The sequence below is a fragment of the Brassica oleracea genome, chromosome C4, assembly GCF_000695525.1.
Source record: "Brassica oleracea var. oleracea cultivar TO1000 chromosome C4, BOL, whole genome shotgun sequence".
Taxonomy (NCBI): domain Eukaryota; kingdom Viridiplantae; phylum Streptophyta; class Magnoliopsida; order Brassicales; family Brassicaceae; genus Brassica; species Brassica oleracea.
In genome coordinates this window covers 51673492-51686814 of record NC_027751.1, presented here as the reverse complement: position 1 = coordinate 51686814, position 13323 = coordinate 51673492, and the positions used below count along the sequence as shown (strand labels likewise).

Below are 13323 nucleotides of genomic sequence, written 5' to 3'. Positions count from 1 at the left end.
GATACAATGTTTCGTCGACGATTTCGGATGCGGAAACATGTCTTTCTCCGAATTGTAGAGGACCTATCAAGAAGTGACGATTACTTCACTCAACGATTTGATGCAGCTAATAAAGAAGGTATATCTCCACTAGCGAAATGTACCACAGCCATGCGGATGTTAGCATATGGTATGGCAGCCGACGCAGTTGATGAATACATCAAAATTGGAGGTACAACAGCTTTGGAGTGCTTGCGTAGGTTTTGTAAGGGAATCATACAATTGTACGAGCAAGTGTATCTGAGAGCCCCAACTGAAGATGACCTACAAAGAATTTTGCATGTTAGTGAAATGCGAGGGTTCCCGGGAATGATTGGGAGTATTGATTGCATGCACTGGGAATGGAAAAATTGTCCTAAAGCGTGGGAAGGACAATATACTCGGGGAGACAAGGGAACTACCACAGTTATTCTTGAAGCGGTCGCAACCCATGATCTATGGATCTGGCATGCTTTTTTTGGATGTCCAGGCACATTGAACGATATAAACGTTCTAGATCGTTCACCAGTGTTCGATGATGTTGAACAAGGAAATACTCCAAGAGTGAACTTCTTCGTGAACCAACGACCTTACAATATGGCGTACTATCTAGCTGACGGTATATATCCTTCTTATCCTACTTTCGTCAAATCGATTAGGCTTCCACAGAGTGAACAAGACGAGTTATTTGCACAAGTTCAGGAGGGATGTCGGAAGGACATTGAACGTGCATTCGGAGTGCTGCAGGCTCGATTTAAAATCATTCGGGAACCAGCTCGCTTGTGGGAAATTTCTGATTTGGCTATCATAATGAGGTCATGTATCATATTGCATAATATGATTGTTGAGGATGAACGAGATACATATGCTCAACTCTGGACCGATTATGATCAATCTGAGGCAAGTGGATCTAATGCCCCACAACCATTCTCGACCGAAGTGTTACCTTCATTTGCAAATCACGTGCGTGCTAGATCTGAGTTGCGGGATTCAAATGTGCATCACGAACTGCAAGCAGATCTAGTCAAACACATATGGCAAAAATTCAGCATGTTCCGTGGTTAGAAAGATTTCCAAGTTTGTGAGTTGTGTTTATTGTACTAATTATGTTATGTGTTTTATTATTTGTGTTGTGTGCTTATTAATGTATTGTATTAAATTTTAAATTTTCGTAATTCTACTTTTTAATAATAATTCTTTATATTTCATGTCTTAAATAATTGATATTTTTATTAAAATTATAAAATTAAACATAAATTATTTAATCATTTATATAGCTCTTAAGTATTGTAATTTAATTTAAACTAATAATAATTATTAATATGTAATTACAAAATAAAAGATGTAAAACAAAACAAAAAAATGGAAAATAAAAATTGTAGGGTAGGGTGTTGAATTTTATTTTAAACAAACCATTGTAGAGTATAAAAAATGAGTGGGTGTTGAATTATTAGTTGGAAGAGAGAGAAACTGATGTGGAAGAAAGAGAAGATGATGTGGAGGGCGTTGTGTGTTGAATCTATTGTATATAGTCTAAGAGTGTTAATTATAAATGTGACATATTTTATTTAAATAATGTCAAAAAAAAATCCAACAACTTTATTTTCTTTTATCAAATCACTAGTAGAACTATTGGTTTTCGTAAACTGTAATTATGAGTTTTTTTTTTTTTAACTTTGTAATTATTGATGCTCTATTATCAATATCATCGTCTAAACTCGTTTCAAAAACTATAGTAAATCCTCATTATCTTCCTGTAATAACACTCCTTTTGTTTGCATTCTTTAAAAAGACAACTCGTAAACGGTAACAAGACAAACTTCAATTAAAGCCTTCTTCACAAAATGTTTTCCCTTAAAAACCACTTCCTCTTTCACACTAGCCAAAACCGCTTTAGATATTCTCTCAAAAGTATCCACACAACCACTTGCTATCTCCTTCTTCCAATCTCTGTCTACTTCTTCATCTACCTGCTACTGGGTTAGTGCCTCCTCTCTGTCTTCCTCTTACATATTATTATTACAAAGCTTCATTCTCTGTCATTCCTGGGTCCCATTTTTTAAAAGCTTAAAGTCTCTGTTCTTACAGTCGAATCTTTAATTGCTCCGGTCAAGTTTTTGATACTAAGATATGATTTGAAAACTTGATGTGGGTCCAAAGGTGAGACCTTTAATTACCTGCCAAACATTTCAAGATTAGATCTTTTCTCTTTTCTCTCATGATGCTGAGATGAAAACAGAGATGAAGCTTCTTCTTCGAGCTCTGTTCCTCTCTCTCTCTCTCTGCCTCCTCCCCTTCGCGGCTTCAGAGATTCAGCTCGGTTCCAAGCTCGTGGTTGGTGAAGAAAACGCCTCGTGGGTATCTAAAAACGGAGACTTTGCGTTAGGGTTCTTCAACGTTCCTGATTTGCCTAACCGGTTTAGCGTCGGTATCCGGTTTAACTCCCAATCCATCCCCTCTGATCAAAGGAGAGTCGTCTGGGTTGCTGGAGCTGGTGTCTCCGTTTCAGACAACGCCTCTTACTTCGAGCTTAGCCCTGATGGAGATTTGGTTTTGTTTGATTACTCTTTGGGTGTACCGGTTTGGACCAGCAAAACGAACCGGTTCTCTGTTCAATCTGTTTCCTCTGCTTTGCTAGGTGACGATGGTAACCTTGTGTTGTTGAATGGTAAGGAGGAGATTGTTTGGGAGAGCTTTGACACTCCTGCTGACACTCTACTTCCGAACCAAAAGCTGAAGGCTTTTGAGATGCTTAGAGCCGCTAGCGAGAGTTCTAGGTCTAGCTATTACAGCCTTCACATGGTGGGTTCAGGGAGGTTGGAGCTGAGGTGGGAGAGTAACATCACTTTCTGGTCAAGCAGCAACCAAGAAGCAGTCAAGTACAAGAACATTAGTGCTGTTCTTACACCAGAGGGAGCTCTTCTTGTCTCTCATCAAGACATTACTAAACCTGTTTGGTCTGTTTTTGGAGAAGACCACAACGACAAAGTGAAGTTCCGGTTCCTTAGACTAGACCGGGACGGTAACCTCAGAATGTACTCGTTCCATGAGTCTTCAAGGTCCTGGAGAACTGTCTGGCAAGCTGTTGAGAATCAGTGCCGTGTCTTCGCCACCTGCGGATCGCAAGTTTGCTCCTTTAACGGCTCAGGAGACTCTCAGTGCACTTGTCCTTACAACACCTTTGCATCCAAGTGCGTGACGCCTTACCAGAAGCTAAGCTGCAAGTCTAGTTTCAGAATGGTGACGTTCGAGAACATGGAGTTGTATGGGATCTATCCGGCTAATGATTCTGTTGTATCTCCTATTAGCTCACTGAGATGCAAGAAGATGTGTTTGGAGGATGATTCTTGCACTGCGGTTACTTACAAGAACGATGTGGAGAAGCCTCAGTGTCTGATAAAGCTGACTAGATACGTTAGTGGATACTCTGATCCGTCTCTTAGCTCGGTGTCTTATGTTAAAACGTGTTTAAACCCAGTGGCTGTTGATCCTTCGAAGAGGGAAGTAGTGGGGACTGTGACGAAGAAGAGTCATAGTGTCTGTCTCTCTTGTCTTCTCGGGGTAACTTCCACTACGTTTGTGTTGTTTCTTGCCTTCCAGGTTGGTGTCATTGTGTATGTTTATAAGAGGAAGAAGAAGGAAGCTGTGAAGAGAGCTGAACGGGTGAGAAACCCCAAAGGAGTGGTTGTGTTCTCTGTTGATGAGATCAAGGAGATGACTAATGACTTTGAGGATAACATAGGACCAAAGATGTTCAAGGGAGTTATGTCCGAGAACGAACTTGTTTTGGTTAAAGAGATTGAAGGGGCGTTGACAGAGGAGAGGAAGTTTAGAAGCTCTGCGGCGAAGATTGGGACAATGCATCACAAGAACTTAGCTAAGCTTGAAGGCTACTGCTGCGAACGTGGCAAGAGGTTTCTTGTTTATGAATACGCGAAGAACGGGTCTTTACTTGACCATCACGCTAAGAACCTAACGTGGAGGAGAAGAAACGATGTTTGCTTAAGCGTGGCGAAAGCTCTCTTCTATCTCCACTCGGAGTGCAGAGAGTTCGTCAGTCATGGGAGCTTGAGCCTTGGGAACATTCTGATAGGTGAGGAGTTTGAAGCTAAGTTGACAGAATATGGATTTGGCTCGTGTGCTGCTGATAAAGACGTTGAGGATTTTGGGAAAATGGTGTTAGCTTTGGTGACTGGTGGGTATGAGGAGGAGTGGGTGTACAGAGAATGGATTGAAGGGAGGGGAGAAACCGTTGTGGACAGAAGTTTAGAAAGTGGTTTTGATGTAGAGGAGCTTGAGAGGGTTTTGAGAATCTCTTTCTGGTGTGTTCAGGTGGATGAGCGGTTGAGACCGTCTATGGGGGAAGTGGTTAAGGTTTTGGAAGGTACATTGTGTGTTGATCCACCGCCGCCGCCTTTTGGTTGTGTAAAATCATCGCCGAGTAACTCATCAGGGTCTGGTCAGTCTTTGTATGAATCTGTAAGAGAGTGAAGTTAAGTGTTTGTATAGTTTGAGGTATCTGATTTAACAAGTTGTAGTGAAGGATGATGATGATTCTTGTTTCTTTTTTTATTAAGGTTTTACTTAGGTTTTGATTGGCATATTAGATGATAAAACAGTAGCAGTATACTGCAGAAACTGTATTTTTTGCTAAACTGTTTGATTAAATGATTGGTAGAACAATATGCTATTTAAAATTATTATAAAAATTAGTATATAATATTTTATTATATATATATATATATATATAATTTTAAAGATATATAATTAATTTATGTTATTTAATAATTTAATAATTATGTTTGTATCGAAAAATATTATTTTAAAAATAAAATTTACAATTTACAAATAAATGAATTAATTATATATATTTTTTTAATTTTATAAATTATAAACGCAAATGTTTTTCTAAAAGCTTCGTATAAGAGCATTTACCAGAAATTAGTAGGAAAGTATTCGTATTTAGTAAATATTTTTCTAAATGATTTTATAACAACTATTTATTGGATAAATAACGTTTATGCTAATGCTTTATCAATAAAGCCTCTAGTCTTTGATGCTGTTAAAAAAAAGAGGAAAGTGTGTTTTGCCTGGTTCTGTTGATAGGCTTGTGGATCATGGCAAATCTTGGGCTTGATAATTGGGCTAATCTTGGGTCACTGATTGACATAACATGTGGTTTGTCATTCTGACATGTTCGCAAACCTTTGCAACTTGGTTAACTAACTGATAATCTTTTGAGCAGTAAGTAAGGTGGCATTCCTTTGTTTGGTTCACAAGCAGTAAACTGTATACCTAAGCACTGGTTCATTTTGTTGGGTCGCATCAAAGGTGTAGATTCTACTATTTCTTAAAGTTAAGTCCAACTATAATATCAAACTAGAGAGGGAAAATTCCGTAAAAATACACCAACTATTTATCTATTTCCACTTTAATACACCAACTTTTAGAGTTACCACAAATATACACCAACTAATTTGTTTACCCATTTCAATACTTTTAGATTAATGCACATATATTGTTATTACATTTTTATACATTAATATATGTTTTTCATAATTAGTGTTATATATTTTAGATAAGTCGTAATATAACTAATTATATTCAAAATATATTTTTGGTACAAATATTCGAATCTGTTTCAGATACATTTGTTATTTAGATATCTTTAGGTTCCTATACATCAGAACCGAACTCATCCAGACCCAGAAAGATCCAACCCAAAACCCACGCATAAATTTATAATATTCAAATGATACCCGAAAAGAATAACCCGTAACTAAATTTATTGTCAATGTTCATGTCTAACCGATTTAATAAACTAATAAAAAAGACTATTTCTATGTGTTTGGATAAATTAAGTGAAATAAAAAGAGTTTTCTATTTAGTAAAATAAGGGGGGCATATTGGAAATGGAATTTGTATGGAATCTGAAATTTTTTAAAGTTCAAATATTTTTAAGAGTTAACAAAATTTGATGAATTTTTGCCATATGTATTGCATAAATTGTCATTGATTATGATTGAATAGCATGAATTTTCATATATGTTTTTCTTTCCAGATTTATCTTTCAATAAAAATACTTAATTTTTTTTAATTTCAAGAAATATAGTTATTTGATCTTAAAAATAATTTTTATTTATTTTTTAATATTTGAATTTGTCTTGTTTGATTTTTGTTTAAAGTTTTATAAGGTCAACCTACGATTTTTTCATGATTCTTGATTATGTTATCTTTAATAATTTTTTTATCTTTAAATTTCTTTTTACAATTATCTTTCATATGACAACAAAAATGTACACAACTTTTTGCGTTTGTATATTTGTGTTTTTTGTTACATAGATTCTAAAAATCTTATGAGTATAGATGATATTTATAAAGTTGAGTGTTATGAGTAAAACTAGAGAGAATTTATGTCCTAATAACAAGAGAGTTTACTAGAATTAAAAAATCAATAAAAACTAAACTTTTTGAATAACAAAAGATTTTATATAGAATTTAAAAGTCCATAAACCAATAACAAAGGATTCTAATAAGATTGTAAGAATACATAAACCAATAACAATAGAATCTCTAAATTTTATAACTCCTTCAAAATTTAACTACCAATAACCCCCTCTAAGTATATGGAGTGAAAATTAAATGACAATAAATGCAATACATTTTTATTATTTTGATTTAAGTTATTATTGTATTCACAAAAACATGCTTTTGAATTATGTTTTTGGTTACGTAATTTTTCACTGATTGAAACTAAAATAAAAAAAAAAGTTTTTGTAGAACAAACTAAACCGAATGTTAACCATAGGCAAAACCCAGTTATTTTACATTTTTGATTTTATAATTGGGAAAAAGTTAATGTTGATTAACTAATAAATAAAAATATGCACTATTATTATTATGGTAATATAATTACTGATGTGATGTATTGTTAAATTAATATAATTAATGAAATTGTTAAACTGAGTGGAATATAAAAAGAAAATTAATGTAATTATATTAATAAAATTACTAAAAGTATACTATCTATGTTTCCAAAAAAATAATATAATTTATAATGTTATTCATGTTTCTAAACAGTACCAAAATATACTTTATTTTTAATAATATAGATTTAGTGATATAATTATACCAAATATGATATTTTGGTGTTAAACTTTATCCTTCGTTTCAAATCCTAGCAGTAAAATTTTTTGTGTCAATTAATTTGTTTATTTACGAATTGTCGTGCATAAATCTCCTAGACATTATTTACAAAGTGATTTTGACACATGTTATCTCTACAATCAATTTCAATAAATAAATGTGACAAATGGATGATAGAATTTGATGATATGGCTTATGGTTAAATGTGACATGAACAATTAAATTTAATGCTTAATTAAAATTTTGGTAATCTTTGTAGAATACAATAATAAATTATACATCATCCTTAAAGTAATTTTATTCAAATATGACATTAATTAATATAATAATAGAAATTTTCAAATTTCGAATTTTTTTTTTATAATTACACAAATTTATTGCTAAAAAAGATTTAAAATTTTGTTTCTAAATTATAAATGTTTAATCGTAATATCTACAAATTTTTAAAATATTATTTAGTTTTAATTTTTGATAATCATAAAAATTTATATCGAAATTTTTAATTAATTTTATACAAGTTTATTTAATATATTTTGTCCAAAAAAATAGATAAAATAAATTTATAAGATTATAATTTTAAATATATACATATATTTTTTTAATTTTAATTTTAAATAAACAAAATTGTTTATTTTATCTTTATTTTATCATTAATTAAATCAAATATTAAAATATTGGTAAGAAAATAATAAAATCTATAATAATAGTAAATTTTTATTTTTCAATATTACTAAATTTTAAAAAAAATATTATTGCACATGGTGGAAGAAATACCAAGTCATTTTGTAAAAAATATGGGAAAACAAAATAAATAGACCAAGGTAGATCTCCTTTGCACATGTAAAAAATAAATATGTAAAAAATACAGCTTGTCATTACTGAGTGTGCTGAAATATCCGCACATTTTTTTTAACGTCTGATTAATTATGCTATTACAACGCTGAGAAATATTACATAGATGATTTTACAACCGACAATTCTACCACCAGATGAGAATACACGTCTAACTGCGTTACTCCGAGCCGTCCTATGAGATCCATGTTCGATGATATGCTTTGCACCATGCTGAAGACCTCTTGCGATCCTTTTTCTCTATAATATGCATAATTTGCGTTTTTTTGGGTTTGAACCCTAGACCTCTGGGTGTAGAAGCATTAATGAACCATTAGTCAAACCAGTGGACTAATGGGGCTTCCACAATATCGGCACATTAATTTGCGGATCTTCTTTGCACATGTATTCTATCATAACACTAGGGGGGGGTTATTGGAACAAGAATTTGAATGGAATTTAATAATTTTAAAAGTTGAGAGATTCTTAAAATTTAAGTAGAGTTAACAAATATCTTCTGAATTTCTAGCAAATGTTTTGTATGTATTTATATTGAATGCTATGGATTTGCATAATATATTTTTTTCAAAAAAATTCTCTTTATAAGGTAATATAAACAAATCTCTCTTTCTAGAAACTTTTCAATTTTAGTAGCTTGATTTTGAATTGCATCACTACCAATTGAACAATGATTTATGTCTACGGTGTTTCTGGGAAAAGAAATATATTACATTAGCTTTCTACAGATATATGATGAAAGTATGAGTGAATAACATCATCGATGAAAGCAAAAACACTTCGAATAGCATCATCACCACTTTAACATCTTCTTTTACAATTTTGTTCAAGATTTTTATCAGCTTTACTTCCGTTGTTTTTTCTTCTTGAAGCATCCTTCTAGACTGTGAGTTTATATGTGTGAGTTTTATAACATAGATTTTAGAAATCTTATGGGTGCAGAAGATATTCTCAAAGTTGAGTCTTATGAGTAAAAATAAAAAGAATTTACATTCCAATAACAAATTTTTTTAATAGAATTGTTAAATCCATCATAAGTCAACTTTTCCAATAACAAAAGATTTTGAATGAAATTTAAAAATCTGCATCCCAATAACAATGAATTTTACCTAGATTTTAAAAGTTCTTGTTCCAATAACAATGAATTCTCAAAATTTTGTAATTCCTCTAAAATTCTTTTCCCAATAACCTCCCTAAATTCTAGAGCAAATTAATATTGTATATATATATATTAGCTTTAATAATTTAATACATTATTTTATATTTTATCACATTTAATTTTTTATGTTCATTGTTAATATTTTATAATTTTATTTTCATTATTTAACTAAAATTTTTATTGTTTCTTAAATTTAATTTTTATATTGATTTATTTATCTTATTTAAATATTATTTAAAATTAATTAAAAATGAAAACATAATAATTTATTATTTGTTATAATTTGATAATACTCATTTAGTTATATTATTAAATAAAATATTAATAAAATAATATTTTGAATAAAAAAGAAAATAGTATGATACTTTGTTTTCAGTTATGAGTTAAAGCTAATTAATAATACTAATATATTTATAATTATATGAAAAAAAAATATTTGATGTCACGACTCACGAATAGTATACTAAATTGGTGTAATCACAATATATTAAATTTGATAGGATAATGTTATTTTTAAATTTTATTAGAGATGAAATGTTTGTAGTTGTCTTATAACTCTAAGATAGGCACCTTTTATCTAAAGCTCAAAGACATTATTGATTTTGGGCATAACGAGATAAAATATTCTTTTATGATCTTCAAAATTATTAGTGGTTATATTTTTTATTTTGTCATCGCTAAAACTAATTATATGTATTAATTATTTAGCAACTGTTTCAAAAATAGGCCAGTTTTCAAAAAAAAAATTGTTTCAAAAAAATATAGAAGAAGTTTTTTTAAAGGGATTACCATTAAATAATCAAGGGCCCGATTTCTATTATTTCTTTCGTTTGTATCCAAAAATCTAAACTTTTTGTCCAATCAAGATCTATCTCGCAATCATCCCTCGTGGTAGGACAGCATACATTAAGGGTGTAACTGGTTTTTCCGCTACCACCCGTAAACGCAGCTTTTGCGGTTGGTGGCGTTTTGCAACAATCACTCAAACCGCTCTAAACCGCTCTAAACCTCATAAATTCAAAAGCTTATTCCAGCTAGTGTTTGCGGTTGCGGACGGTTGCAGGATGATAACTTTTTTTTCTTTTGTTTTAAACAATACAAATACAAAAATAAAAATATTCAAAAAAAATTTTAAATTGGAATTATAAAAATAAAAATATTTTCTATAATTTTTAAAAATTTAAAACTATAAATTTCTAAATATATTTTTATATTTATTATAATATTATGATTTTTGATATTTTTATAATTTTATAAAACATAAATATTGTTAATTTATTACTTAACCGCTGTTGCATTTGTTAGTTAACCAGTCGTAAATATCCCGCAAACGAAACAACCGCTAGAACCAGTCGTACAAATCTCTTAAAACCGCTAGAAACCGCAACCACCTGCATCCGCAAACTCCCGCAACCGCAACCGCAACCGCAACCGCTGCGTTTGAACCAGTCAGGCCATAAATTGAAAAAACACATTCAATATTCTGCCCTAAAGGTAAGTGTGTAACGTTCGAAACTTATCAGGTATGAAAGATACTCATTTGAATTTAATAAAAATATTTGAAAATATTTATACTATTAAAAAGAAAGTATAAATATGAAACTAATTTAAAATTTATGTAAAATATTACAATTTATTCCATTAACTTTTAATATATTTAGGATATCATTAAAATTATTACATCATATTAAATTTGATCAACATTTAACTCGGTTTGTAACTAAAAAGATACTCTTTTGAACATTGCATATCAATTAAAATGTTTAATTTCTCTGATTTAAAGTTCAAAGATAGATATATTTTTTTAATATAATAAAATTTATAATAATTTTCAGTAAAAGAAGATTTACAAAATTATTACAAATTAATACTGATTTAAGTTTATGAAAGATAATAATTCAAAGTTACAACGTATATATTATATTAAATTTGATCAACATTTAACTCGTTTAACTAAAAAGATACTCTTGTGAAAATTGCATATCAATATATTTTTAATTTTTCTTATTTAAAGTTTAATGATAGATACATGTTTATTAATTTAAGTAATAGAATAAATAAACAACTATTAAAAATTAATATTGATTTTAATTTATCAAAAATAATAATTCAAATTAATAATATTAAAAATTAGGTCAATCTATATCTATTAAATAAAATTAATATCTATTATTCCATCATATGATGGATCTGGTTATAGTAGATTTTTTATAATTTTGATTTTTGCAGGTTTTTATATAATAATAACACTAATTTTTTTAACTAAACCGAAATAGAATTACTCTGTTTTAAAGCTAAATCATATAAATAAAATTAAAACCAGCGTAAACACATTAAATATATAATTTAATTACTTATAAATATATTATGTATACAAATTTAAATATAAAGTACATGCAATATTATAAATAAATAAATTATGTTCAGCGCTTATAATTTTTGGTAAATTATAGTTTTGTGAAACAACAAATAATTTTGCGATTGCAAATCATGGGTTAAACGCTAGTTATTCATAAGCGTATAATGTGTACAAGATAGAGTTTACATACAAGTGAAACTTAAACAAGCTAATAAGTAACTAAACCAACATATGAACAAAGCTGATAAGTTTTTTCAAAAAAAAAAAGCTAATAAGGAACTAAACCAACATATATATTATACAGAATTTATAACGGTCCATCACTTAGAGCACTTCTAATGAGAGATTCTATCCATTAGAGTTCTAAACATATGTGTATATATATATGTATATGTATGTATTATATATGCATATGTAATTGTGGAGTCCGTAATTTTATGAAAATCTCCACCAAAATTTTTTTAAAACAAATATTTAAAAAAATTTAGTTTAGGGTTTCCATAAAATTATGGATTTCACAATTGCATATACATATAATATATATATATATGTTTAGAATTTTAATGGATAGAATCCCTATGGAATTATCATCCTTTTAGCCTCGTGTCTAAAAAAATACTCTGCAAAACCCCCTTTTCGTAGATCCGAGAATTGCGTAACGCCGTGACGAGCAGAGGGATCCAGCTTCTGGTGACGCCTCGCTCGCCTGTGATTGGGTTTGAAAACGGAGAATCTGTAGTCGTGCTCCTCGCGGGAAGCGTAGACCTTGCCGAACCTTTTCTTGAACAGAGAGAAGTGATCCTCGGAGGATAGGACATTGGGCTCGGCTCCTCCGTCAACCACTTGCTTGATCACAAGATCATCGCCTTCGTTTCCGTCAGAGGAAGCGGAGACGACGTTGAAAAGGAGAGCGAAGACGGAGAGAGAAAGCTTGAGACGATCCATTTGAGATTGAAGAAAAGAGAGAGGGAAGGAGATGGATTAATATAGATGAAAGATGATTAGGTGAGTGCCTTGTCGGAGCTCTGGATTGGAGCCATCATCCAAGGTGGTTTCCTCGCTTGGAGGGACGACGCGCTCGCGTGGAGGCCGTGGCGTGAGAAGATCGGATTGCATGTTCGAGTTGTGGTTCCGGGAGATGGAGGCTACCACAGATCCGTCGTCGCCGGCTTTTCTCCGGGGGGTGGAGGCTCCTTCAGCTCCGCCGACGCCGGTTCAAGTTCTCGGGAAGGGAGTCTTCCATAGATTTACCTTCGCCGGTTTGGTGACGGAGTGCGGATGCTTTCATAGATCCGCGCTGCCGATGAGAAACCCGAAGCTTTTGGGTCAAGGTTACTATTGTTCGTTTAGTGCGAAGCTAGAAGTGGTTACTGTCTAGGTGGTTCTGGGACAGGGCGGAGGAGTTCTCGTTTTGATGATGAAGCTCTCCGCCGAGGTGAAGTCGGTCAAGTCAACAATTAGGTGGTTCTCGATGCGCGCGTCTAGGGTTTTAAGCGGTTCAAAGGCGGAGATGATCTCGTGTTTCGATTGATCTCTTCCGCGTGTTGACAGTGCGGGTAGAACGATGATTTCTCTAGTGGTTGGAAGTTTGGTTGTGTCGGGGGATATCTCGATGGTTTGAGAAAGACCTCCGACATGATGTAAAAGCAAGGAAAATAGGTGGTTTCGGCGGAGGCTCTGCGGGTATCTGAGCTCTGGCGAAACGAGCGGTCCGGCGATCTCTTCTGGTTTCTTCCGGAGTCGATGATGGGCAAGTTGAGGCGGAGAAACGCATGCCGGTCTGAATGGTGTA

At 32.0% G+C, this 13323-nt stretch overlaps 3 protein-coding genes across 4 annotated transcripts in view; 2 read left to right on the top strand and 1 right to left on the bottom strand.

Moving 5' to 3' along the window:
- Positions 1-6: 6 nt before the first annotated feature.
- Positions 7-1083, top strand: LOC106341192 (putative nuclease HARBI1). The gene has a single exon (XM_013780001.1). The coding sequence runs from the start codon at positions 7-9 to the stop codon at positions 1081-1083; it is 1077 nt and encodes a 358-aa protein (XP_013635455.1).
- A 765-nt stretch (positions 1084-1848) lies between these two features.
- LOC106342120 (G-type lectin S-receptor-like serine/threonine-protein kinase SD3-1) lies at positions 1849-4611 on the top strand. Of its 2 annotated transcripts, none has more exons than XM_013780961.1 (2): positions 1849-1998; positions 2258-4611. In XM_013780961.1, exons 1-2 carry the CDS (start codon positions 1863-1865, stop codon positions 4507-4509), a joined length of 2388 nt encoding a protein of 795 aa, XP_013636415.1. In that variant the 5' UTR covers positions 1849-1862; the 3' UTR covers positions 4510-4611. The 2 variants fall into 2 exon arrangements, with proteins under 2 accessions (XP_013636415.1, XP_013636416.1); XM_013780962.1 differs by having other exon boundaries at positions 1911-1998; positions 2107-4611.
- An 8294-nt stretch (positions 4612-12905) lies between these two features.
- LOC106339195 overlaps positions 12906-13323 on the bottom strand; it is a 2859-nt gene continuing 2441 nt past the window's right edge. Inside the window, exon 5 of the mRNA XM_013777992.1 lies at positions 12906-13311. Coding sequence (XP_013633446.1) covers positions 12906-13311 — 406 coding nt within the window. The remainder of the gene's footprint in view (positions 13312-13323) is intronic.

Coding starts and splice junctions, on each gene's coding strand:
- LOC106341192 (XM_013780001.1), top strand. CDS start 7: ATGTTTCGTCGACGATTTCGGATGCGGAAACATGTCTTTCTCCGAATT.
- LOC106342120 (XM_013780961.1), top strand. CDS start 1,863: ATGTTTTCCCTTAAAAACCACTTCCTCTTTCACACTAGCCAAAACCGC. Junction 1,999..2,257: donor CTTCATCTACCTGCTACTGG/GTTAGTGCCTCC, acceptor AGATGAAAACAG/AGATGAAGCTTCTTCTTCGA.